Genomic DNA, 26,618 nt, shown 5'->3' with positions numbered 1-26,618 from the left:
GGTACAAGTATTTCTTAAATTTTAATACAAAATCTGATCTTAGGAGTTCTAGAAAAAAATCCAAAACACTTTCCCAGCCATGATTAGTTTTACAGCGTCCTGTCCCTGCTCACGCCGACGCTCCCGTCACGGGTAAGGCACGCCCAGCGTGTCCATCACCAGCTGAACAGCCTGCAGGGGCGTCGTGATTTCCTGCTCGTTCTCCCTCCTCAAGACCCACTCGGGCTGGAGTCTGCGAAGAACCCAGGCCTCGGTTAACCACGTCCTTCTCCCGAAGCAGCGCCTCCCGCTGGTCAGCACGCTGCTCCTGGCCCCGGGACTTCCGGCCCGGCCCTCACATCACTGCTCCCCACGCCCAGCGGCACCCCCCCTTTATCTGACCACCTCGCGGCAGCACCCGCTCCACCGGCGGGGATGCCACTGCCCTTGGGGGGTCCTCCTGTCCGGTTAGCAAGTCCCGGCACCTCAGCTGGCCCCCCTCTACCTGACTTCTGGAGGAACGGGGCGGCCTGAGGTTCATGTGGGCCTCCCTGTCTGTGTTCTCTGCCCCCCAGGTGGCCACACCCCTCTCGTGGCTTAAAGGCTATCGAATGGGTCCTGGACCTCATGACCCTCATGTGACCTCTGCACTGCTCCTCCTCCCAGAACCACAGGCCCGACTCCCCGGCCGCAGCATCCGACGGCACTGCTTCCTGGGACGGCACTGCTTCCTGGGACGGCTGCCTCAGCCCAGGCTCTCCTCTCGGTCAAGGCTGCTCCTCCATCGTCAGACACAGCACGCTGTGCGAGTCACGCACTCAGGATGCGTGTGCACCGGACACCAAGCCGCAGAGCGCACCCCTGCTTACCGTGCCACCATCCGGGCCCTGATGGGACTTTCTGGGAGACGGGGAAGGCTCACGGAGGAGTTGTGACTTGGCCTGTGAAGTGTTCGCTCAGAGTCCGCTCTGTGCTTATGAGCTGTAAGCCTGTAGATGCTACTCACACAGTCGGCAACCTTGGCCCTGTTCTGAGCATCCTGGAGAGGAAAGCGCGCACTGAACAGGACTGAGCAGTCAGCTCCGCACTCCTTCCACCCGACCAATCAATCGGCAAACACAGCCACGACAGACCAGCTAGCTCTCGGCTCTGAGGTCAGACTGGGGTCAATCGTAACCTGATTTATCAGGTGATGACAAAGAGGGCAAATATTCCGCCCACCCTGACCCTGAAGTCTACACCGAGCACAAGGCAAGTACTAGTCAACGCCCGCCGTCCCGCTACCACGTCCTGTGACCTGACCTCCTCGCAGTCCCCCCCGTCACAGCCCCACCGAGTCCGACCTCCTGCCCGACCACCACACCCCACACTGGCCCCTTCCCCCCCCCACAGCCGACAGGCTCCCCGGTGCGAGCTTCCTGCGGCCGCCAGCCTGAGGGGGCAGGGGCCAGCTGTCCACTCACCGAGGCGCGGCCCGTGGCCCTCAGCAGAACAGCCAGCAAGCAGCAGGTCCTGGTGAAAATGCTCGCGCTCTTGTCTGCGACCCTGTCGCCCGGTTTCTCCCGGTACGTCCGCAGGAGGCCCAGCAGCGTGTCCACGCAGCTGTCCGCGGCGCACACCGCGGCCGCCGTCCTCTCGTACTTGAGGAGACAGGGCGGGAGGGGACAGTGAGCGCGCTGTGGGCGGGACCGAGAGGAAGCCGAGCCACGCTCCTGCCCCTGCTGCGAGCGCGAGGGCTGGTGAGTGGCCGTGACTGCCTGTCGTCCGAGTCCCTCTCCCAAGCGCCCTGCTCTCCCTGCAGGTCCCACAGGAAGGGGTCCGACCTCAGCTCTGCAGTGAACGCCCCGAACCCACGCAGACAAGGTGACGACAGGCCACCTCCGGGACCTCCCAGAAGGGAATGTCGGGGCGCTGGTCACAGGGTGAGAGGTGCTAACGGCACTTGAGCTCACGCCCCCCGCCTGCTGGAGAGGCCCGGACGCTGCAGTGTGAGCACATCTCCGGCCTCCGTTCCACGCGAGGAAGGTGCTCCCGACGGGAGGTCAGACCACAGCAAAGACTCCCCGTCACCACGCTCACTTGTGCGTCACACACTCACTCTCGGAACCTCACGTAACGCCTGAGGGAGGGATATGACTGCACCCCCCTCCCCCGACAGGGCGTGAAGCGCAGAGGTAGATGACCCGGCGGGGGCGGCGGAGCGGGGCTCCCCAGGCAGCTGGCACCAGTGCGTGTGTGGGGCCCACTCCCGCGCCATCGGAAACGCCGGGGGCAGTGCCCGCAGCTGTGGCTGGGGTCGGGTGGGGAAGAGCCGTCCTCTCCCCCTCCACTGCCTGCATCGCGCCAGCACAGACCTGCGCCCCCACCGGAGGCCTAACGCCCCGGGAGCGAGCCGTGCCGGTGGCGGGCTGCAGCGCTCCTGGTCACCTGCCGCCAGGGGGCTCCTGTCCTGAGACGGCGCAGGACAGGACGGTTCCAGCTCAGCCACCTCACACGCGTCCTCAGGTGAGGACTGAAGCGCTGTCCCTGCTCTCCACACGGGAGTAACAGCACCGACCACCTCAGAGCCGGGCCCCCGAAGCGAGTGCTCGGGAAGTGCCCGCTCCCGAACGCCCCGTCCAGACGAACACTGTGCCCCTAAGACGCCTGCAGACGCACGGACGGGACTGGGCATCGACATGCGGGGACGAGCGCACGGGCACCTCATCGCAGAGCGGACTTCCCGCGTGAGGACCTGCTCAGCGAACCGGAGAGCTACCTTGGCGACGTGCAGCAGCACCTGCACGGCGTAGCTGACGACCTCCATACAAGGGACGCTGCGGTTACAGCTCCGGATCAGGAGGAACAGCTTCCCAATCGCTCCGCTCTGGGCCATGTCCTCGCAGCACCGTGGGGACAGCCTCGTGACCACCTCTGGAAGGGAGAGAGAGAGAGACTCACAGCCGCACGAGGCCCCAGCCCATCGGGGCCACGGGGCGCCCTGGGCCGGAGGCCGCCGTGGAGTCTGACCTCAGACCAGACCGGCTGGCACAGGGACACTCACTCACCCAGGTGCTTCAGGGCCTCAAGGACAGCCGACAGGTGCTTGTATGTCAACAGGTGGTAAAGCGCCAGCGCGGTTCGCTTGTACAGCTTGTCCTCTTCTCGCACCTCCCCGCTCAGAGCTTGGAGGCTTGTGCGAATGGCTTTGATTTTTGTACAGTTATTCTTCTTCCTCAGGGCGTAGCCTCTCCACAGGGCCTGGGACACAAGCGGTGTTGGTTAAAGACCACACGCAGCATGCGTCGAGCTGGCACCTGCATTTATCTCCACCAAGTAAACATCCTCAGTGAGTTTACACGCTGGACCAGACACCTGGCAACGGAAGCCCCATTGCGGTTCCAAGAAACAGCTAACTGGTCTTTCTAAGAAGAAATGCACGAACATTCCTGTCCACAGTGCAAGTTCCCTCCCCGACCTCAGACAGCTGGCTCTACTGAAATGCCAATGTCCTTTCATCAGTCACACACCCACTCCCTCAGGGAACCTAGACAGGAAATTCTGGCAGCTCAGCGTTGATGACTTAGTCTAGGGCAGTGGTCGGCAAACTCATTGGTCCGCAGAGCCAAATATCCAAAGTACGACGACTGACGTTTCTTTGGAGAGCCACATTTTTTAAACTGAAACTTCTTCTAACGCCACTTCTTCAACATAGACTCGCCCAGGCCGTGGTGTTTTGTGGAAGAGCCACACTCAAGGGGCCAAAGAGCCGCCTGTGGCTTGCGAGCCGCAGTTTGCCGACCCCGGGTCCAGGGCTAACTGCAGCTGTTTAAAGGGTGTGCGACCGTTTTCAAAACATGAGGTTTCCCACCAACGATCTGCGAGCCGAAGCCTTGGCCTACCCCGCGGCGCTGCAGTCGCTCACCTGGATCCTCACGATCCCGGCACGGAGCTGCTCCTGCTTCTTGCGGAGGAGGAAGCGGCGCGCGGCGGCCTGGATCACCGAGGCCGCCCTGTCCTGCTGCCCCCGACGAGCGTGAACTTGGCGCTGGATGGCGACGACACTGTGACAGATCTGCATGAGCCTCTTCAGCCGCAGCCTCGCCCGGAACCATCTCTGTGGAGAGCATGCGAGGGTTTTACTTCGGGGTGTGTGTGTGTGTGTGTGTGTGTGTGTGTGTGTGTGTGGGTATGTATGTGTGTGTGTGTGTGTGAGAGTGTGTGTGTGTGTGTGTTTTATTGATTGCAAAGAAGGAAGAGGGAGATAGAAACATCAGTGATAAGAATCATCGATTGCTGCCTCTTGCACACCCCACACTGGGGATGGAACCCGCAACCCGGGCCTGTGCCCTGACTGGGAATTGAACCCTGACCTCCTGGTTCATAGGTCGACGCTCAACCACGGAGCCACGCCGGCCGGGCTACTTTTGTTTGTAATGTAAACGAATGTACATGCACATGCACATTACTAATGACACAGACGTTTCAGCTGTAACAGGGCGCTGGAAACCACCCGTCAGCCTCCTCCGTGGCATCGCTTCCCACCCCTGCAGGCCACGCTGGTGTGCGTGAGTGTCTACGTCTAACCCTGGACGCGTGGCGTCGCTTCCTGGTTTCTGTAAATCCCATGGAGTGCAGGGCCACTCTGCAATGCCTTTCTTCACGCGCTATGTTACGTGTCAGTCTATGTTAAGTATATCATACGTACATACGATCGGGGTTCATAGCCAGAACACATACAGAACTCCAATAAAACATAAAAAAAAATGCCCAACAGAAAAATGGGCCAAGTACATATTAGAAAAACCACGTTAAAAAAAATTTAAAAAGCCCAACACACAGAAGAATGTTAACCCAAAAGGAAAACGAGAGAGGATTAGCCACTCACTAAAATGGCAAAAGTCAGAAAGCCCGCTACAGGCACGTGTCGGTGAGGGTGTAGAGAAACGGGCCCCAGACTTCGCTGGGAGGAGCGTCAATGACGTCAGAGCGGAGACGTAGCTGTATCCCCGCGTCACACAACATCCACCTCTTCCTAAGCCGCCGAGTCATCCTCTCGGCTACTCAGCAAAGGGCTCAGTACGATGTGACCGAGCGTAACGCACTTGGACATTACTTATTAAATATCCAAGGCGTATAACACACACGTCCCAGACGCCACTGCGAGGGGCTCACCTGGATACAGATGGCGGCACGCAGGCGCCTTTCCGCGCTCCGCACGGCCACGTGGCGCCGATACGCTCTCTGGACTCGGACGGCAGCCAGGTGGTAGCGGGCGGCGGCTGTGAAGCGGAGGAGCCTGACTCCGGCTCTGCGTTCCGACGTCTAAAGGAGAGGAACACATTGGTAACCAGACACTCGACTCAAAAGACATCAATCAGTGTCTCCTCCTGTACATCCCACCATCAAACTGTGTAAGTCGGCCGAAACCCGTTTGGCTCAGTGGATAGAGCGTCGGTCTGCGGACTGAAAGGTCCCAGGTTCGATTCCGGTCAAGGGCATGTACATTGGCTGCGGGCACATCCCTGGTAGGGGGTGTGCAGGAGGCAGCTGGTCGATGATTCTCTCTCATCGATGTTTCTAGCTCTCTATCCCTCTCCCTTCCTCTCTGTAAAAAATCAATAAAATATATATTAAAAAAAAAAAAAAACTGTGTAAGTCGGCGTGTTAACTTTTAAATGCTAACATTCTTTACACGGTAGCTAAGAAGTGCTTATCATCTTTCAAATATGCCCACGTGTGTAATCCCTCCCTCAGGACATAGGGAGTGAAGTTACACTTTGTGCATTTTACTGAGTCACAGCACTTAGTTTAACTAGCGTTCCCGATAACAGCTATTTAAGGCTTTGAAAGTGCTAATGATGATCACGAGGGGAGTGTGTGAATATTACACTCAAAGGTTCCAGTGTCCCAGGAACAACTGCTGGAGATGGAGGCGTTCGGTCAGACAATGTGGGAGTTGGTGTCTCCAGGGTCTACAGAGGCCCAGCCCCACGGGCCTGTGGGGAAGCTTCCTGCCTGCAGGGGCCTGGCCGTCCTTGAACTTCTCAATGCAAAGTGTATGGGATCTAGGTTTGTCTTACAACATAGATCACCCAGAATGACCTTGGGCAAGTCATCTTGCCTCCCTGGACCTCACTTTCCTCATCTGTAAAATGGGTATGCTAATGAGCACCACCTCACAGGGTTATGAAGATCACATAAGTCAATATACAGCAGTATGTGTAATAAGTGGCTATAATCATAGTGATATTACATGAACATCAAAACTTCCAAGTAAAATTTTTATTTCTTTAATAAAAGGCCATAGGTACTGCAACTATTCTAAAGATTTAATGTTAAATATTTTAAGCAGTTCACCAATTGTGGTTTACAGTATGTTTTTAAAGTGTGTGACTTTTATTAGACAAAATCCTACACCGATTATCACTTTACCCCAGTAAATGACTAATTCTGAAAGCCGCTTTGAAGTTGGGTTTGAGGATCTCTTATAATTGCACATGAATATATAAACAAAAATACCCACAAATAGCACTTTGTGACAAGTTTCCATTGAGGACGGCGACGTGTCTAAAATAACGCCCTGGTGAGGAAGCACAGTCTTGTCTCTTCCGTCTCCTGAGGCGGCTCTTTGCAGACGAGCTGTGGGCCTGCTCAGACCCACCTGCACCGTCAGGACGTGCTCGCGAGCCCTCCTTCCGGAAAGCGTGGCCCTCCATCTCCTCTGGATGGTGACTGCTGACGCTCTCACGCTCAGGAACCTGAGGAGCAGTCATTGGGAAGCAAGTTCAGACCAATCCAATCAGTAAGTATTTATCGACCCGCATTTACATAGATACCGGAGGAGGAAGAAAATACATGAAAGGCAATAACAAAAGAACATTAACAAAGAAAAGTATAATTTATGCTTAGCTTACGTTCTAGCAACCATCACTGCGGACATGCACATGCACACATGCACACACGCATACACATGCCCGCCCGCCCCGGCCCCCAGCAGGGCTGCATTACCGTGCCCGCGCCCGCCTGGCCCGGAAGCGGCCTTGCACGGCTCGCACAGCCTTCAGCACGGCCAGGTACCCCTTGCGCGCCTTCCAGCCCCGGAACCAGGCCTGGATCCTGCAGGCCGCCTCCTCGGCACGCGCACGCCGCCTGGCTCTGTAGCTCCTCCACGCAGCCTACTCGACACAGAAACAGAGGCACGCCAGGGGCTTCTTTACTTACTTACTCTGTGTAAATCCGAAGAACGGAAATCTTCACTCAGAAAGAACGTCACTCAATAGAGAAGCCCCACTATCGCCCCCCCCCTCCCCCGTTCTCCGGGAGAGCTGCGATCACACCTACGGAAACGCAGCGGGAAGGCGGGGCCGCTGCCCAGCAACCCCGTCTGTGCTGGCTCGGCTCAGTCCCTCCCGGCGCCCTGGGCTCCCTCTCAAACACGCGCCATTTGGGGAGATCAGGAACATGGCCCTAACCCAGTACCCCATGCCCTGCGGGCGCTCGTCCCCTAGCCTCAGACACGGGGAGAATGGGAGCTTCACAGGGAAGGAAGGCCCAATACCTGGATTGTTACGGTGCTGGCCTTCATCTTCTGGAACCTCCGCTTCTGTAGAAAGCCCCTCGTCCACGCCTGAATGATGACGACACTGCTCCTGATGTGTAAGTGCACTCGCCTGGGGAGCCTCGCGGACGCACAGGCGCGGCGGCGATTCTGCGTGGCCACGGCCACTTCCCTCCCGAGCAGGAACCGCCTCCGGGCCCGCCGAGCCCGGAAGGACAGCGCCAGAGGAACCGCAGCCCGCCGCCGCCGCCGGACGAGCCTGCTCCGACACCCGGCCGTGCGGAGGGAGCCCCGGGCCCGCAGGGCGGCACGCTCCCGTGCACCCAGCGTCCCTGGGGCCGGTTCCCGGAGAGCTGGCGGGCTGGTGACCGCGGCCTCTCCCTGAGAATGAGCAGCCGGAGAAGCTTCGGGCCCCGAGTGCGGCCTGGCCGCGGGGCTCCGGGCGGCGTCCTGCTGAGCTCCAGCCCCGTCACGGCAAGATGCAGGGGGCCCAGCGCTGGCGGCCACCGCGCCCTCAGAGGCCTCTCCCGGCGCCCGTCTCCCTCTCGGGCCTCGACAGGCAGCCTCAACAGCTGGTGCGGATCTGCGGGCTGTGAAGCACTGCCTTCCCCGCGCTGTCCCTCTGACGTACGCCCGGCAGTGACTCTGTACAACAGCTGCCCTTCTCCTGGCTCCGAAGGCAGCGCGGGCCCTGCGTATCCGGTGCGAGGCCTGAATGAGGGTGGCGGCCCGGTGCCTGTGGTCGAGGGCCCTGTGTCCCCACAAACCTCTGCAGGAAGACTGCAGACCCGGGGCCGCTGGGGTTCGCGCTGCCGCGGCCGCTCTGCATCTTCTCTGAGCCACCACCACGGCTGCTCTAAAGTGGAGGGAACGCTTCCTCCTTCTGACGCCTCTGAAACGCGGCTGAACAGTGACGGCTGCCTGACGCTGCTCCTGACTCCGCTCCCCCACCGCGGGGTCCGGAGAACCCGCCTGCGTACAGGCCGCTGCCTTCGCGAGCGCACAGTGCTCGAGCGCCCCGTTCTCATTTGCTCTGTGTCTTTCCTGGGTCACCGTGGGGGCCCCCCGCAGCTGCTGCTGGGAGAGACGCTGCCGGTGCCTCCTGTATGCGCTCTGAATGAGCGCAGCGGCTCTGTGCTGCTCTTGCAAGCGCCTTCCCGCCTTCGCTCCTTCCTGTGCGGCCGGCAGGACCTCGGCTGCACCCCGCTGTCCGACACACTCTTCTCTCCGCAGCCTCGCCGCTCGGCAGGCTCGGTACCGCCGCTGGATCAGGACCGAGGCCCGTTTCAGGGCCTGGTACCCCGCCTGCGCTCGGTGCGTCCTGAACGCAGCCTGGACCACGGTGGCAGCCCTGTGCATCTCGCGCAGCCTTTTCCGCACCAGCCAACCTCGGGCCCAGGCCTGGATGGTGACGACGGCCTCTCGTAAGCGCAGGAACTGCAGGCGCCGCTTGGCGCGAACGTTGGCACGATGCTTTCTCTGGACCCAGACGGCAGCGCTCCGGAGAGACAGGAACCTCCTCCTCAGCAGCAGGGTCCTGAACCGCCTCTGGATGACCGCTGCGGCCAGATGCATGGCCTGCACCCGTCTCCTGGCCCTCCTGCCCCGGAACGCAGCCTGCACGCGTCCCGCCCTGGCCGCGCGGTACCTGCGCTGCACGGTCTCTGCGGCCCGCGTTCGCTGGAGGAAGGACGTGCGCGCGCGGTGCCTGCGGTAGCAGCACTGGATCAGCACGGCTGCCCTCTGCATCTGCCGCAGGGTCCGCCTCACTCGCGCTCCGCGCCAACTCGCCTGGAGAACACGGACGGCCCGCAGGACGGCCACGTACTGCGCACGCTGCGTCCTGCCCTGGCGCCAGGCCCTGTACCTCACCTGGATGACGACGGCGGCCGCTCGCACCTGGCGGAACCTCCCTTGTGCCCGGTGCATCCTAAACGCGGCCTGGATGGCCGCGGCGGCCCTGTGCATGCAGTGCAGCTGCTTCCTGGCTCTCCGGCCCCGACACGCAGCCTGGACGCGGGTCGCTGCCTCCTTCAGGTGGAGATACTCCCTGCGCTGCTGGCGGGCGGCTCTCACGTGCCGGTACCACCTCTGAATGGCGATGGCGGCGGCCCTGCAGGCCACGTACCTCCTCCTGGCCCTGAACGCCCTGTACCGGGCCTGGATGACGGCCGCCGCCCTGCCACGCTCCTGCGCGCGCTCTCTCCTTGCCCTCGCCCTCCGGAAGGCGGACTGCAGAGTCACCACGGCCGCCTTGGTCTCCAGATACAAGAGCCGCTGCTTCCTCCCAAGGCTGTGAGCCCGATAGTGTGCCTGGATGACGGCGGCGCACGCGTGTCGCTTCTGGATCTGCCTTCTCGCTGTCCTCCCCCGCCACGCGGCCTGCAGCGTCAGCGCCGCCTGCCGAAGCCCCACGTACGCCACGCGCTGCCTCCTCCCCGCAGCCCTCGCTCTCCAGCGTCGCTGCAGGACCAGCGCTGCTGCTCTCAGCCGTCGAAACTGCCCCTGGGCCTGGGCCGCTCGGAACGCGGCCTGAATCTTCAGCGCCGCCAGCCGCTCCCTGCGGATCTGCGCCCGCACTTTCCAGCCGCGATAGGCCGCCTGCAGGGCGAGCGCAGCCGTCCTCGCCTCTGAAGACCGAGCTCTCAGGTCCCGAGCTGCCGTGCGGGCCCTGTACCACCTCTGGATCGTGACGGCGGACCGGAGCACAGCCTGGAACCGCACCCTCTCCCTGTGGCCTCGGAACGCGGCCTGGATTGCACGCGCGGCCGCGGACTGCCGCCGGAGGAGCCGGCGTGCTCGGTGGCCTCTGTAGGCGGCCTGGATGACCAGAGCCGCTCTGCGCACCTGCAGGAAGCGCCGCCGCGCCGCTGCCATGCGGAAGTAGGACTGCAGCGTGACGGCGGCTGTCCTCTGCTGCCTCAGCTGCCTGCGGACCAGGTGGCCCCGGGCGAAGGCCTGCAGCCGCACGCAGGCTGCCCGCACCCGCCTGCGCTCTTCCCTCGTCCGCGCGGCCGATCTCAGGGCCCGGAACCTCTGCTGGGTGAACAGGGCGGCCGCTCTCAAACGTAAGAACTGAGCACGGGCCTGTCTCATCCTCACAACCGCCTGCAGCTGGACGGCAGCGTGTCTCAGGCTCAGGAACCTCCTTCTGGCGACGTAAGCGCGGTAGTGTGACTGAATGGTCACGGCCGACGTGCGGGCGCGCTGGAACGTCCTCCGGGCCCGCAGCCCTCGGTACGCCGACTGCAGCACCAGCACAGCCGCGCGCGTCTCCCGGTAAGCCGCCAGGGCGCTCCGGGCTGCAACGTGAGCTCGAAAACGCACCTGAATTACGAGGGCGGCGTTCTTCACCTTCCGGTATTTCTGCAGCTGCTGCTGCTTTCTGACGAGCGCCTGCAGTCTGATGACCACTTTCCTAAGGCTCAGGAACCGCGCTCGCTCTCGTCTCATTCGCCAATACGCCTGCAGCACGCGGGCCGCCCGAGCCTGTCTGCGCAGCCCCCGGGCTCTCGCGGCCCTGAAGGCGGCCTGCAGCCGGAGGGCCGCGGCCCGAGCCTGCAGGTAGCGGGCGCGCTCCGCCTGGCCCTGCAGGTGCGCGCGCCAGTGCCGCTGGATCGTCAGGACCGACGCCTTCCTCCTCTGATACAGCCTTCGGGCTCGAAGGCCCCGGAATCGCGCCTGAATGACGACAACGCAGGCCCTGATGTGGCCGTATCGCCGCGCTTCCCGGTGCGCCCGGTACCACGCCTGGATGGCAGTGGCGGCCTTTTCCTCCCGGGCCCGCTTCCTGGCCCGCCACTGGCGGAAGGCCCTCTGCAGCGTGGCCGCGGCTCTCGCCTGGCACCGCAGCGCCCGGCGCTTCCGCCTCCGGAACGCGGCCTGGATGACCAGGCACGAGGCTCGGAGCGCCCGGTAGCTCTGCTGGTCCCGCCGCCTCCTCACGCACGCGCGCCAGTGCCTCTGGATGGTGACCGCGGCCCGCAGGCGGCGGCGGTAAGCAGTGGCAGCAGCGACCATTCTTCTCCGGGACTGCAGGACGACGGAACAGTGTCTCAGCCTCAGGAACCGGTTCCTGGCGGAATACCGTCTCCAGTTTCTCTGCAGGAGGCAAGGACGGACAGGGTAAGGGCCCTGCCTCTGTGCTCCGCACATGCGAATGCGTTAATTAATTTTTCAAACATATTGCTTAGGAAGGAGCTAGTTACATTAAAACAACATACTTTTGAAAAAGATACCTGTCTCTTTGGCGTGTATTTTGGTTTCTACATTGATACAGCTAGAGCCAACTCACAAATCTTAGTCTCAACCCTAATGAGATTACCTAAAACTGGGCACAATGCAAATATTCTTCAACAGATTACTACAGAATCAAAATGTGGAGTGGAATGACGGGCACACAGGCCAGCACGGCCGCGGGGAGGCCTGGAACCTCCAGGAAGAAGACACAGCAGAGGCGACAGGCAGCCTGGGTGCCCCCTCCGAGGAGAGCGGGCCTCGCCCGTCAGCGCCTGCGGCTGCACAGAGCATTTACACGTGGCAGCGGGGGGGGGGGGGGGGGGGCACTCAGCAAGTGCGTCTGGCTTTTTAATTTTTGTAAGAGTTTCAGGCAAACGGATGACATACATCAGGAAGCAAGATCTCAAATGCTCCTGAGATATTTGCTGAAATTGAGTCCCAAATAAAAGGCAGAAGTCTAAACTACAATAATTTAGAAGTTGATCGTATTTCACTTTCTTCCTTTAAAAGTTATTAAAACTTCCTAAATTCCAAAGTGCCAGGACGCTCCACCTGAATCACCGATGCCGCCTGGTTCCGCGCTCTCTCCAGGTGCTCCCGTTCTGCCCTCAGGACTTCCCGCCGCCGGCAGAGCCTCCGCCAGCGCTTCTGGATGGCCAGCGCGGCCTGAGCCTCCTTCCGCAGGCGCCGTCTAGTCAGGAACCCCAGCACAGCCGCCTGGATGATTCTTGCAGCTTGGTCTCTCGCCTCAAAACAAGAAAGTAATTAAACCATCACTTGAGGCCCTAAATTATTACTTGTAAGAAAATCATTTGTTAAACATTAATCGAATTCGTCCTGGAAATAAAACACCCCACCCTCGTTGTGGGACACGCTCGTAGTTGGAGCTGGAGGACGGGCACCCTGGCGTGGTGAAGGGGCCGAGAGGTGGCCGTGCAGATACAGTTACGTGATGAAGCTAAGTCTCCCAGGGAAGACTGTAAGAGCAAGATCACGGACATGTCTGACACCTCACAGATCGTCAGTAATCAACGTAGAGGCACTTAAGTGCGGCTCGTCTCTCAGATGGTGGCCCAGTAAATTCATGCTTAACTTTCAAAACCGGGATGCAACGTATGAAAAAAAAGAGGAGAAAAGACCCTAAAATAAAGATGCTCTACAGAGTAAGGTCGGGTTGCTTGGTTACAATTTGAGCAAAAGAATTCACCAAAAGGGAGAGGAAACTGCCCCCTTAGCAGAGTCCACGGGCTGCAAGCCCCGCGGTGCAGAGAGCAAGCACCACCGAGAGGCGCTGCCAGAGCCGCCCCAGCGTCCCGGCCAGGCGGGCAGGACAGGCCGGGTGATGACGGGACACCCAGCAGAGGCTACACACGGCTCAAACTCAAGAAAATTCTCATCTTATGTCCCTGCAACTTTTCGTGCTTTTGGGGCCACAAGGGAAATAAGAAGTAACATCCCTACCCCTGGATCCTAAACCTTCTGAGAATTGAAACAATGGAAACCAAACGCTCCCTTTAGCAACCAAAGACCAACTGGGAGAGCTTCCCAGACAAAATGGGCGGCTCCCTGAGCCTCAGCTCCAGGCCCTGACCCCCCACAGCACAGACCCTGACCCCCAGCACCAGACCCGCCTGCTCCCTGAGCCCCAGCACCAGGCCCTGACCCCCCATAGCACAGACCCGCCTGCTCCCTGACCCCCAGCACCAGACCTGCCTGGTCCCTGAGCCTCAGCTCCAGACCCTGACCCCCAGCACCAGACCCGCCTGCTCCCTGACCCCCCACAGCACAGACCCGCCTGCTCCCCGGAGGCGGGGGAGAGTCCAGAGGAGGGAGGGCGGGGCCAGTCAGGCCTCTGTCTACTTCTCACACATTACGCAGCGTTACAGTAAGTTACCCCACTGACCCTGCAGCTGACAGAGGCAGGGCGGCAGGCGGGAAGGCACAGTGAACAAAGGAAACCAGGAGTGAGACAGAAGAGCCATCCCCAGCTACTGCACACGACCATCAGCCCTCCCGGTGTACCTGATGGCGCCGCAGGTCTGCTCTCAGCTTGTACTCTCTCCACGCCGCCTGGATGCGCCGAGCAGCCCGGGTTTCCCTGCGGAGGTCCAGCAGCCTGGCGCAGAGGAACGACAGGTAGGTGATCACCACCTAGGAGGAAGCGCGAGATGGAGCGACAGCGACAGGGCCCTCCGGCCCGTCTCCGGGACGCTGCCTCACGGTCCTCAGCGAAGAGGCTCTCCCTTCGCGCACCTTCTCGTCCGGAATCGTGTTCGACATGTCCGCGTGCTGGACCATCGCCGGGATCCCACCGAGGTCCCTGGCCGCAGCGCTCACCAGCTGGAAGTTCCTCCTCTCGTTCTCCAGGAGCTCCCTGTGCAGCTCGGGGCCTCTCCCTGCGAGAGAAGAACGCAATGAGCCGGCTCTGCCAACAGGCAGGCCTGGCAGAGTCAGCCGCCACGCCCACCACCCAGCGCGCCACGCCCACCACCCAGCGCGCCACGCCCACCACCCAGCGCGCCACGCCCACCGACCCAGCGCGCCACGCCCACGACCCAGCGTGCCCCCCCCCCCCTCCCGATCCAGCGCGCCACGCCCACCGACCCGCCGGACTGACCGAGCTCCAGGGCTTTCAGAGACAGGTCCAGGCAGCTCTCGTCCGACTCGGAGGAGGAGTTGAGGACCACGGAGCCCGACTGCGCGCACTCCACGGTCTGCGAGGTCCGCTGGCGAATGGCGTCCAGCGGCACGCAGCGGGGGTGGTAGTGGTGGATCAGGTAGCACAGCACGCGGCCGTCTGAGAAGGACACGGTGAAGTTGTCCACCTGGGGGCAAGGGGACAGGGTCACCTGCCTCGGAGCAGCAGAGATGCTAACGGCTGTGTCCACCTTCCCTTCTGTTTAATCCTCACCAGGCTTTACCGGGAGACGCGGGGCACACAGAACGCAGGCACGCACCTGGGTGCCGTAGAAGGCACAGACGGCCCTCGCCCACTCCATCAGCAGCCTGACGCTCTCGGGACGCTGTTCCGAGGAGCCGCTCGGCCCCGGGTCCGTCTTCTTACCGAGAACAGCGTCCGCACGGCGGGAGTGCGCAGGCGTGCTTTTCACCACCCTCCACGTGCGCTTCAAAAAGTCGATTTCTTCTTTTAACTCATCTAAATTAAGAGAAATATCCACCTGAAACGTAAGAGGAAATGACTATCTCAGTCTTCGGATAACAGGCCTTTCGACAGAGTATCACTTTAACCCACAGAAGCCAAAGTCTATTTTTTAGACCAACGTCCGCATGGAGGCGATGGAAGGCAGGGGTTCCGTCCACGGGGTTCCGGGCCACACAAGCTGGGTCCCAAGCTCATGTCCATTCCCACCCCGGACGTGGCCTTTCCCTTCCGTTTCCTCTCCTGGGGGGAGGCAGAGGGTGGGGTGTGAGGGTTAGCCCCGTTCCTGGACAGCACAGAGCTAGGAAGTCACCGTTCCCACTGTGGTCTACGCGCCGAGTTGACGGGAAGAGGACACGCCCCAGACGCGCTACCTGGAAAGCCAGGGCCATTCTCCACAGCAGCGCGAGCGTCTTCTCCCGGTGCCTGTCCACGATGTCCTTGGCCAGGATCGCACTTCCTGCGGCGAGAGACGCCGTTAGCACCGTGGGGCGGGGGGGCCAGGGCCCTGGGGGAGCGGCCGCTCGGGCTTACCCTGCTCGTCCTGTAACGGGACCCCTCGGGAGCGCAGGGCCTGCAGAGCAAGGTCAACGTTGTGCATCTTCTGGAGACGACTGATGGCGGGCATCCGGAGCTGCTTCGAGAGGTCCCAGTTCCGTGTGAGCAGCTCCATGGCTCGCCTAACAAACAGGAGGAATTTTCAGATGAGAGTGTGATATAAAAACTAAGGGGGAAAAGCCTCATTAAAATATGGTTACCACCCACATAACCCCCCCCCGTTAAAGAGTTAGGAAGACTCTAAAACATTCTCCTGAAACTCTCGCTCCAGCCAGCACACGGAAGGCCGCGCCCGCCCTCCCACACGGGAGCGGGGTGCTCACGGCTCTCACGCCACAGCCAGTGCTGAAGCTGCCAGTTTGATCGGAGGAACGATCGTGCGATCTGACTCCGGACCCCGAGCTGTACCCTAATTCTAGTGTGTAAACCTGTCCCACGTGTGCAACCACTGCAGAGTTACCCCGACGTCTGAGGCTTCCCCCAACCCGTTCTAGGCACCGGTGGTTCCGACTCACACCCGTCACTCGCCACAGGGGAACCACTGTGGACAGGAGGTGGTGTCTGGGCCTAAAACTGATCCCATTTTCCCGAAAGTGTTGCAGACACTTATTCCCGTTTCTTAACCCTAAATTCATTTCCAAAGATGAAAAAGCAATGAAATTGTGCAAATACAGAAAAAAAAGTGCTTTTCAGAACATTCCAGTGAATCCCGAAGGAGACCCATTCTACGTCTCGTACTCACACAAGGCGCACCCCGCACTGCAGGTCCACGGCGAGGTTCGTGACGGCAAAGTCAAACTCGTCCAGGGGCGTCTGGACGTGGCTGACGGGCAGCCCCAGCCAGCTCAGGTGGCGGGACAGGTCGCCTTCCCCGCTGAGGAAGCTTCGCGAGAAGGCCAGCAGGATGTCTCTGCTCGCCTGTGGGAGCCCAGCGCAGGCATCAGACTCCGCCCTCCCTGCACCACCCCGGACAGTAACCTTCCAGAAACGGGCTCGAATGAACAAGGCTCTCTAAGAACGAGCAGTGCTTGGCTAATGCGCCCGTTAGGAAAGACCTTCCCTCAAGCAGAGGCCCGGGAAGCCCCGTCTGCTCATCTCCAGGTTCAGAGCCGGCTGGCGAGGCTCAGGCCAACCCACAGGCGGAGGGGAGCCGCTGGGAGGACTCTGGACACGCCTCTGCCCCGCCCCGGCCCCGCTCCTGAGCAGCTCACTTTCTACAGACAAAACGTGCGACAAGGCGAGCCGAGCCTTAGGCGTGGACCGGCCGCACCACAGACCAGGCGGGAGCCGCACCTTGAACTCGGCGTCCTTGCAGAAGAGGCAGGGGTCGTGGTCGAGGAGCCGGGAGAGCTTCGCGCGGTCCAGGAAGCAGACCAGCAGCAGGAACTTCTTCAGCGTGAAGGCGGACAGGGCTTCCTCGTGGCCTGAAGGGCAGCACAGGAGGCGCGGCCGTCAGCCTGGCAGAGCAGCCTCCCCGTCAACGTGAGAGTGACAGGAAGCACACCGGGCCTCTCTCAGGCTCTGCCTGGCCGGATGCACGGACTACCACGGTGGGGCGGCACAGGTAGCATTTCCAAGGCAGGCACGGGGGAGAGGCGCGACGGCACCAAGGACTTCAGCTCCCTCCCTCCCCGAATCCTGCTGAACACCTGAGCTACCAGCACCAGCCCAGGGGCCATGTGCACAACAGAAACTCAGGCAGATCCGACCGCCACAGGCCACAGCCCTCATAGAAGGAGGGGGAGGGGGAGGAGGAAGGAGAGGGGGAGGGGGCGCAGAGAGGCAGGAGGAACTACAGGTGGAGGACATGCAGGAATGGCGGGGGGAGGGGAGGGGAGAGGACCCTGCTGGTGCTGTTTCTCCAGCAGGTGGTTTCAGAGGCAGGAACAACGAGAAGCCGCCATCTCTACTTCTCCATCTCTACGCGCGGCTGGACGGAGAGAAGGTGGCGGAGGCAGAACCGCTCACCGTCTCTGTACAGATGGGGGACAGAGGGGTGTCTGTACTCGGCGGCGATATCAGGGTTCCACAGGAGGCGGTTCAGAATAAACACAGCCAACCCCGTGACGTCGCTGTTGTCTTCCAAAGCGATGAGCTCCCCAAACACTGTCTGGAAGGGAACGAGAGCCGAAGTCAGGACCGGCACCTCCGAGAGGCCCGGGGCTGGATGGGAAGGCGGGCGGCCCTCTTCGATCGAAGGGCCGGCCACGCTCTCCGTCCTAAGGAGCAGGAAAGGGACCGTAGCTGCCTGCCACCTCTGCACACGGTGCGACACGTCTCTAACTCAGTCGGTTTTCACATTCTCAACACGACTGACCTTGGACGACAGGAAAACCTAAGTTCTGATGCCACCTTTATGCACGGGGTTCAGGTGGCTGCCCTGCATCAGACCGGGGCAGGGTCACGGCCCGGCCAGGTGCTGGCCCCCAGCTCACTTCACATCCACGCTGTGTCATCGGAGAAGCGGACACAGCAGCACAGCCCTCAGTGGTGTTATCAGGTCTCAATTCGAAATGGACTTAAAACAGCCTAGTTTTGTCAAAAAGGAGCTTACGCTACTTGTTATTCTGTCTAGTACCGCGTTACAGACATGTTTCAGAAACTAACGAAAAAGTGACTATAAAACTAAGAGGCGATGATCTACAGTGGCCTGGTCCCCTCACCTCATGAGCACTGTGATTTAAACGGGAAGAAAAGCTAACGAAATGCTTTCACCAGGGAAACCGTGTTTTATCGTAAACGTCTCCTACAAGCAGGTTTCTCCAGCGCGGCCGCAGGGAGGGGGTCCTCACCTCCAGACCGATGCGCAGCCACAGCGGGTTGTAGGACAGCAGCCAGTTGAGGACCTTCTGCCGCTCTCCTGCAACGCAAGCACAGCGCAGCTCAGACCAGGCACAGCCTCCACGGAGGACGGGGCAGGCAGGGCCGTCACGCATAGGAAGTGACTTTAAATAAACGAACTGCCGCTCAAATACACGTGACGGCACCTAAACATGCGAGACTGCAGGCAGCAAAGCCAGGCACGTACGCCATGAACTCTGAAACTACAAGGCTCTGTGTTTAAAGAAAGAGCCGTAAGGCTGCTGTCACGCGTACCCACATCCTTCCAGAGGTGTCTGTCCCTCCGCACCGCTAGCCGCCGCGCTGTGATCTCCACCTCGAGCTTTTTAATGGCCTTCACCATGTGCTCAGACGTAAACAAGCGGCAGGCTGCGTGACGCAAGTGATTGAGCCGGCGCCGGGCCGTGTACGCCCGCAGCGACACTTCCTCCTTGGTGGGAGCTCGGGGCACACTCAGCTTATGGTGGCTCTCGGCGCCCAGGAGCAGAGTGGCCGCGTTCACTGGGAGGAAGCGAGAGGGCTGGTAAGTGCGATGCTCACGTACCCTCGCATCCAGCAAGGAACGCGGTCGCCCGCGCCCTCCCACGCGCCCTCCTCTCTTCCACCTCAAACCCAAGGCCCGAGGCCCATCTACCACCGAAACCTGCTGGTTCCCCCACAAAAGTATCCCATCCCAAGCCTAGCCACTCCTCCCAACCTCCCCACCACCCCCACTTCAAACACTATCTGCTGGGACCCAGACCGGGGGAGAGCCTGCTTTCTTTCTAAATCACAGACGCGCCCCTAAGGAGTGCGGTTTTATAAACCAATTCCATTCTGAAACGCAATCTGCGTTTTTATCGAGCACGTTTCCTCTCAGGAAGGGAACGAACATCACCGGCTGTGTTTTCTTTGGAAGAAAGGAAACGTGACCTTGGAGATCCCCTAACCCAAGTCCTTTAACGTCACAATCCTGTGCGGGAAGAGGGTGGAGCAAACGCCTCCGTGACGAGGCCACGCAAGCCGCTCGGGGTCCCCTCCGGGATTCATTCCTGGGACGGCTCTGCGCGGCCGCGTCTGCCTGCACCTGACTGACGGGGCATCAGGATAACCCACCTGCAAACGGCACTGGCTGGTATGTAAGAATGAAAAGCAAGAGGAAAACGGCAGGTTCGGTACGTTCAGCCCAGAATTCCCTAAAAACCCTCCCTGACACCACCTTCAGCGTTTCTGTCCATCAGTGACGGAAGCGGCCGTGACTGTGGTCAAACAGGTGCCGTTAGAGGCACACTCCGTGGCGGACCCTCCCGTGGGAACAGGGTGCTGTTTCGGACGCGAGGGCTGGCGTTTACCTTCGGAGACGTGTGTCTTCACGGCGAAGTCGTCGGGCGTCAGGATGAAGTTCAGCCACCACGTGAGGCCCTGCTGCTGCTTCTCCTTCCAGCGCTCGTCGTAGAACATGTTCTTGGCGGCGAACGGCATCGGGTGTCTGGGGATGTCTGAGGGCACGAGGGGTCGGGCGTGAGACCTTTTCCTTTAAATCGTCACAGGACACACAGCAACGGAGCACCCTGACTAGCAAAGGCGCCGAGCACAGAAAAGGGCTTCTCTCCCCGCTCGCTGGAGACGGTGGGAGCCCGGGGAATGACACGCAGTCCAAGGACAAAGGGAGGGCGAGGCAGCCGCTGCTGCTGTAACAGCCCCGATTCCCAGGAGCTGGTTCACGTGAGAGTCTGAGCGCGCCCTCACTGCTACCGCACACACACCCTTTCCCGGTTCTCCCGGGCTCTCGTGCCACACACCCTGCAATCCGCTTCCAGTGGAACACAATTCCTGCTCCACTCAAGGCCAGTTTCCCAGCCTGGGACGCCCATAGACACTTGCCTGTCTTCAAGCGTTTTATGAAGGTCAAACTAGCCTGGGCCACAGGAACCATGCGTGGTGTCCGTCTGTGTGTTTTAGAGTTAGGAGTTTTGAATGCTAAAGAATCTAAAATAAATTATAAAGCAGAACAAGAGCGTTACAAGGTGACATGAAATCCCTGCATGGATGTTTCCCAGGTAGACGTGGCTTCTCCACGAGCCTGTCCGTGCAGCAAGCAGGGGGCGGACAGGACGCGCCAGGCCGGACTGCGCCCCAGCGGGCCCATCACACCCACAGGACGCGAGCGACTCCGCCCGGGAGGAGGCAGAGGAAAGGGGTCAAGACTAGAGACCAAAGCGAACAGGAAGCTGCCGAGTGGCCACGTCGGCCGTGATGAGAAGCGGTTAACGCAGAAGCATGGGGACAGGTGAGGTGACAGTCCAACCACTGGGTCTCCGTAAAGGGGGCAGGGAGGGAGGCGGCAGAGGTCTCAGGAGAGAAGGGAGGTGGCGGCCTGCAGCAAAGGGACAAGGTCACAAACCAGGAAAATGGAGCTGAGCTGAAAAGACTTAAGGGCTGCCCTGAGGTCGGAGGTCATGAATTTATTTACTGACTTATTACTTTAAATCCTCACATGAAGATATGTTTATTGATTTTAAAGAGAAAGGAAAGGAGGGAAGAAGGGAGAGAGGGAAGGAAGGAGGGAGAGAAGAGGGAGTGGGGGAGAGAGAAACATCGATATGAAAAACACCCATTGGCTGCCTCTCATTTGCGACCCAACCAGAAATCAAACCCACAGCCCGGCTCTGTGCCGACTAGACTGGGCACGTGCCCTCCACCTTCTGGTGAATGGCTGATGCTCCCACCAACTGAGCCACCCGGACAGGGCAGAGGTCACGCACTTAAGGACCCCCCAGCAGGGTTCAGGCATCGAGGCGGCAGCGCTGGACTGGGATGGGGGTTTCTAGACAAGCACAGCGAGGGGAAGACGTGTGTGTGATGAGTGATGGCGTCCACGCTGAGTAAGAAGAACGGGGAGGCAGGCGGAAGTGGGGGCTGGGGCGGGGGTGGTGGATGAAAGGACTGCAGGGGCTGGAGGGCAGGAGGATGCTGGCGCCGGGTTTCTAGAAACATGAGGAGTCGGAGAGATGGGACTGGAGAGCGGGATGCTTTCAGGGGGGCGGGGCCCCATCCCGCACACGGTCCCACCTCCCGCTGAGCGGATGGGGAAATGCAGGTGCGGGTTAACCAAGCCCAGCAGCAGCCAGAGTGTGAAGCCAAAAGCAGCAGAAAGCGTGGCCGTTAGGGGGAAACAAGCTTTTATGGACAACTCACCGGCTTTCTTCTTCGGCTGAGACCTCCTTCTGCTGCCACAACCCTGTGCGGCGGGCGTCAGCGGCATTTTTGTCTTCTTAGCAGTGGAGGTCCTGGGCTCCGCGGGAGAAAAGTGGATTCTTTTGCTTTCGCGTTCCTCTGTGGGTCCCGTCCCTGCGATCGGCCCACGTGCGTCCTCCCCGCTGCCTCCGCTCTTTCTCTTCCGCGCCGCGAAGGCAGTCTTGGAGGAAGGGGCTGCTGTTCTGCTCCCCTCGGAGCTGCCTCCCGCTGGCTCTATGACCGGGAGGTGCGAGTGAAAAGCATCTTCCTCCCCTGGGTCGCCGGCTAGGTCCCCACACCTGCCTACTGCGCTGCGGAGGCACCGCCTGGCCTTCGGTCCGCTCGCCTCCGAGCTGGGCTGCCTGGGACCCGGGGGCTTCGGTTTGGTAACCGTGGCCGAGAGGATGGGGCGGCGCTGAGGCTGCGCACTGGGGCCCTGTCCAGCGGGATCTCGAGCTGCGGGCAACTTGGGCTGCTTTTGTTTTGTGAAACTGGAACCATCTGGTATCATGTCCAAAGCCGCGGGTTCTTCAAAAACAGCTTCGGGAGAGTTCGAACCCTGGCTTCCAGGAATAAACGGTAAAACTTCCTTTTTCCTCTGCCCCGGAGGAGACGGTGGGGCCTGAGCATTTTCTTTTGATAGCGGGGATAATTGACACGTTTGTTGAGATACAGACAAATAGGGCATATTATCTCTGACAAATTGATTTGGGGATACAAACGGATTCACTGACTCTGATTCTAGCTTCTGACTTAGTCCATAATTATCCTTAAGGAAGGAATCGGGACTTAAAATTGTCTGATAAATTTCACGTATAGTGTTTGATTCCAAATGCCTGGGCCTCGAATCACCTTTCAGAAACATGTCTGGTGAAACGCAGGTCACTGGTTCTAGTTTATTACCAGCTCTGTGGCTACTCTTCACAAACGAATCGGGACTCAGAAAATCGCCGTGGCTCTGGGTCACGTTCAAAGTTGAAGAACAGTTTGGGGTAAGCACACGCTTACCGTCCTCCTCAGTGTGGCCGCTGCCACCAGTCAGGGAGTCAAAGGAAGTTTCCGGCATGACTTGCTCACTAAACTCTTGGCGCGTGTGGGCACCTGCTAATGTCCACGGCTGCCCGCTCTCAGGTGAATGGAGAGACGTGTAGGCGGTGGACCGACGGACACAGAGGGGCAAGCACGTGTCCCCGTGGCATTCGTCGAAAGTGGGGCTAATGGGTGAAATGGGTATTTTATTCTCGTGGAGGATCAGAGAATTGTTTTCTGCTGGGGAACAGCCTTCATTCCCACCCAAATTTTCACAAGCCTGGAGTGGGCTCCTGACTCTGTCCGCTCTGGGCGGAACGCTAAACGTCTGATTGGCATTCTGAATATTTGGAATCCTTTTCTCACGGCTTGAAGCGGCCGAAACTTTCTTCTTTTTAATGGTGTCCCAAAGACTCCTCTGCAAAAATAAGCAAAACGTACAAATTAAGTTGATGGCTATTGTACATTACCTTTAATAAGAAAACTTATGTACGTTACTCACCTCAACAAGAGTGTTATCAAAGTAATTTTTACACATTATCATTTTCTTTTCTTTTTTTTTTTAATATATTTTATTGAATTTTTACAGAGAGGAAGGGAGAGGGATAGAGAGTTAGAAATATCGATGAGAGAGAAACATCGATCAGCTGCCTCCTGCACACCTCCTACCAGGGATGTGCCCGCAACCAGGGTACATGCCCTTGACCGGAATCGAACCCGGGACCCTTCAGTCCACAGGCCGACACTCTAGCCACTGAGCCAAACCGGTGAGGGCATTATCATTTTCTTAGGGTAAATCGCAGAATGATTAAAAGTTATTACCTTTTTCTTTCTTATCTCTTCTGCGTTTCCTAGTAATATGACTTCATGTTTCAGAATATCATTTACAAGAAATGTCAGGATCTCTCTTACTCGGCCTTCTTTTACTGGTGTCCAGTTAACAGAAATAACAATTTTTTCTTTCGGCTGTAATCAAAAGAATATTTTTAAATTACTGTAACAGTAGACTATGCATAATAACCAATACATATTATATACGACTCAGACTACAGTGCAAGGTTAGTAACCGTTACTCACCAACACTCTACACCACAGTAACATGCAAGTCAAACACACTTTCCTAACCTATCTCATTTCAGTACAAGGAAAAAAGCTACTAGCAATAACAAGGTTCACAATAAAATGAAATTGTAACAAGATCTTAGTTGTAAATAAAGCAATGGCACAGTCTCCAAATCATGTTTCATTATTGGGGTTTTTTAAAATTTAAATCACATATTTCTACTTCTTTGGGATATGCATACTACTTCCAGGTCGAATATAGAAGAAGTTGCATGATTAAGACTTTTGCCCAAAAAATTCTGAAAAGAATCAACGAAAATCCTTTTCCCACGAGCGTCTGTGAGCAGAGCCTCGCGACTACTGATAGTTGTTAAACCCCACGTGCCAGGCACCGTCTCAGGCTCTCCGGGACACTGTCCTCCGTCCTCACAGGCCCGGGAACAGGTACTGCGATCCTCCCCTTTCACAGGCCAGGGGACCGGGGCCAGGACGCTTTTTCTGTATTTCAGTCAAACTCTCAGGGACCAGAACCCGGAGTTCAGAGCTGGGCATCTACGCCCCGCACGCTGCCTGAGACCCTGCCAGGACGGAAAAGACTCCGTGCCCGTGGCTGTTCAGGGAAAAGAAAAAAGGCAAGTTGTTTTCAAGTGGAAACTGTCAAACATCAGAAACATCTGGTTAAAAAAACACACAAAACAATGAACTGGACAAAACAGTACATCCTAAAACAAGCAACAACAAAAAAGTTCGTTCCACATAACAAAAAGGGTTGTGAATTCTTATGCAGGCAGGAAACATGGACCTGGGATCCCGAGGGAACTGGAGGGGAGGGCGGCCCCGGGGGCAGAGCCCCTGTTGACACTCACAGCCTCGGGCGGGGCCTCCCCCCAGGAGCCCTTGGGACTCAGGGGGGCCTCCCAGCTCTGGGCTCACACACTCAGAGAGGCGCTCCACCCAATGGAAAAGCCGCCGCGGCCAAAAGAACTAAACCGATGAACAAACACAGATCCAGAGACAGGGAAGCAGCGATCAGACCGTCAAACCTCAGAGGGAGGGCAGGGGAGGGGGGGGGGGGGCGAGCAACCAAAGGACTTGTGTGCATGCACATGGGCCCAACCAGTGGACACAGACACCAGGGGGTGAGGGCATGGGGGGGGGGGGGGGGATAGGAGGGGAATGGGGGGATGAGGACACATATGTAACACCTTAATCAATAAAGAAAATTTCAAAAATAAATAAAATAAAAAAGAACTGACGTTCTGTGGTTCCGGTGGCCAACGCCATGCAGGAAAGCCGCCGGGGAGATCACTGGAAACCACAGTGATGAGATGAACCTGAGGCATGCACCCTGAAAACCCCAGGAGGGCCACCCCGCTCCCACACCCCCCGCACCTCCCAGGGGACACCACCACCAAAACCCCAAAACCCCAAAACCGGGCTGCTGTTTGTCTCCCGCATCCCCCCAAAGTTCCCCGTTTCACTAGAAAAAAAGCAGGGACCCGGACTCCACGTGGGGTCGGGGCCCCCCAACACGCACGGCCACTGAGACAGACGCACTCGATGACTGACAGGACGCACCAGAAGGAGGCTCTGGCCGGGCCCGCCCCCGCCCCCGCCCCCGCGCGTCCTGAAAAGAGGACGGAACGGGGTGCTGATTAGCAGCGCCCTCTATCGGATGCCTGACGTCAAAACAGCCTCTAGTTCGGCGACTTTCCACGGGGGGTTGCGCAAGAATTTTTAAAAATGTAAGTCTGAGGCACTGACCTCTCTCTTGTCTTAAGATTGCCAAATTAAAATAATAAATTAAAAAAAGACAGCAGCCAACACAACAATAGCGGTCCGGGGTGCATGAATCACAATTATACCTTTTTTATTTTTTTTTGGCAGATCAGCAAAAAACATATATATGTGGAGGATCAGATGAGCAAAAGTTAAATATATATATTTTTTGGGGGGGTGAGGGGCCGGTGTGCTGCAGAATTCCAGGAGTTAGTTACGTGTGCCAGGAGACGAACAAGGTTGAAAACCGGAGACAGGGAAGCAGCGATCAGACCGTCAGACCTCAGAGGGAAGGCAGGGGAGGGTGGGGGTGAGGGAGAGAGAGCAACCAAGGGACTTGTGTGCATGCATATGGGACTAACCAGTGGTCACGGACACCGGGGGGGTGGGGGCATGCGTGAGGGGGTGGGGATGGGAATGGGGGATGAGGACAATTATGTGATACCATAATCAATAAAGAAAAAAAATTAAAAAAAGAAAGAAGCCGAAACCGGTGTGGCTCAGTGGATAGAGCGTCGGCCTGCGGACTGAAGGGTCCTGGGTTCGATTCCGGTCAAGGGCATGTACCTTGGTTGCGGGCACATCCCCAGTAGGGGGGCGTGCAGGAGGCAGCTGATCGATGTTTCTCTCTCATCGATGTTTCTAACTCTCTGTCCCTCTCCCTTCCTCTCTGTAAAAATCAATAAAATATATTTTTTAAAAAAAAGAAAGAAAATCGCTGCTCTCTGCCATAAGCTATTGAAAGGCTGCCCAAGGATGCTCCGCGCATGCGCGTTGGGGTGCGGTGCCCCCTCCCCGCCCCTCAGTCCCGCTCCCGAGATGGGGGACCGGGGTGTCCTCCTCCTCTAAGGTCCCCCGAGTCTGTATCTTCCTCTCTGGGCCCCCACCCTCACCCCCACCCCCACCCACCCCGGCAGGGCAGCGGGGGGACCGCGGAGGCGGGGGGACAGCCAGCCCGGCCCGCACACCCACCTGCAGCTCGAAGGCGCGCGGCCAGACGTGGAAGCCGCGCTCGGCGGCGGGCCCGCGGGGCAGCGTGACGGCGGCCGCCTCGGCGTTGGGGTTGAGCACGGCCAGCGGCAGCGTCCGCGCGGCGCCGGGGCGCAGGTCCCCGAAGCACACGAAGGGCCGCGGGCAGAAGTGGCTGAGGACCAGCACGGGCGGCGGCCCCCGCTCCCCGGCGCCCGCGCCCCCGCAGCCGCGCCGCGCCGCCAT

The 26,618-nt window shown here is 59.0% G+C and overlaps 1 protein-coding gene across 1 annotated transcript; it reads right to left on the bottom strand.

Annotated features, from left to right (window-relative positions):
* On the bottom strand, positions 1-26,618 carry ASPM (assembly factor for spindle microtubules). Its single transcript, XM_054713052.1, has 27 exons — positions 26,376-26,618; positions 23,385-23,528; positions 21,495-22,980; positions 20,181-20,285; positions 19,649-19,795; positions 18,573-18,818; positions 18,269-18,336; positions 17,445-17,586; positions 16,770-16,900; positions 16,219-16,394; positions 15,453-15,598; positions 15,293-15,378; positions 14,716-14,937; positions 14,367-14,583; positions 14,012-14,148; positions 13,781-13,909; positions 12,311-12,505; positions 7,520-11,620; positions 6,970-7,136; positions 6,623-6,719; positions 5,134-5,283; positions 3,884-4,075; positions 3,027-3,219; positions 2,738-2,892; positions 1,443-1,619; positions 849-1,018; positions 1-232 (listed from the first exon to the last, which is right to left on the bottom strand). Exons 1-27 carry the CDS (start codon positions 26,616-26,618, stop codon positions 127-129), a joined length of 9,528 nt encoding a protein of 3,175 aa, XP_054569027.1. The 3' UTR covers positions 1-126.

This window comes from Eptesicus fuscus, chromosome 24 (assembly GCF_027574615.1).
Source record: "Eptesicus fuscus isolate TK198812 chromosome 24, DD_ASM_mEF_20220401, whole genome shotgun sequence".
Taxonomy (NCBI): Eukaryota; Metazoa; Chordata; class Mammalia; order Chiroptera; family Vespertilionidae; genus Eptesicus; species Eptesicus fuscus.
The sequence above is the reverse complement of the archived record's forward strand: the minus strand, read 5'-3'. Positions and strand labels throughout refer to the sequence as shown.

Bases quoted from the DNA above. Each gene is read 5' to 3' on its own strand.
- ASPM (XM_054713052.1), bottom strand. From the start codon at position 26,618: ATGGCGGCGCGGCGCGGCTGCGGGGGCGCGGGCGCCGGGGAGCGGGGG. The intron at 19,796-20,180 runs GCAAGTGTCTAT...TCGTGCCCTCAG, and splicing joins CATAAAACGCTTGAAGACAG to ACATCCCCAGACACCCGATG. The intron at 2,893-3,026 runs GTGAGTGAGTGT...TCTCCCTTCCAG, and splicing joins TGAGGCCCTGAAGCACCTGG to AGGTGGTCACGAGGCTGTCC.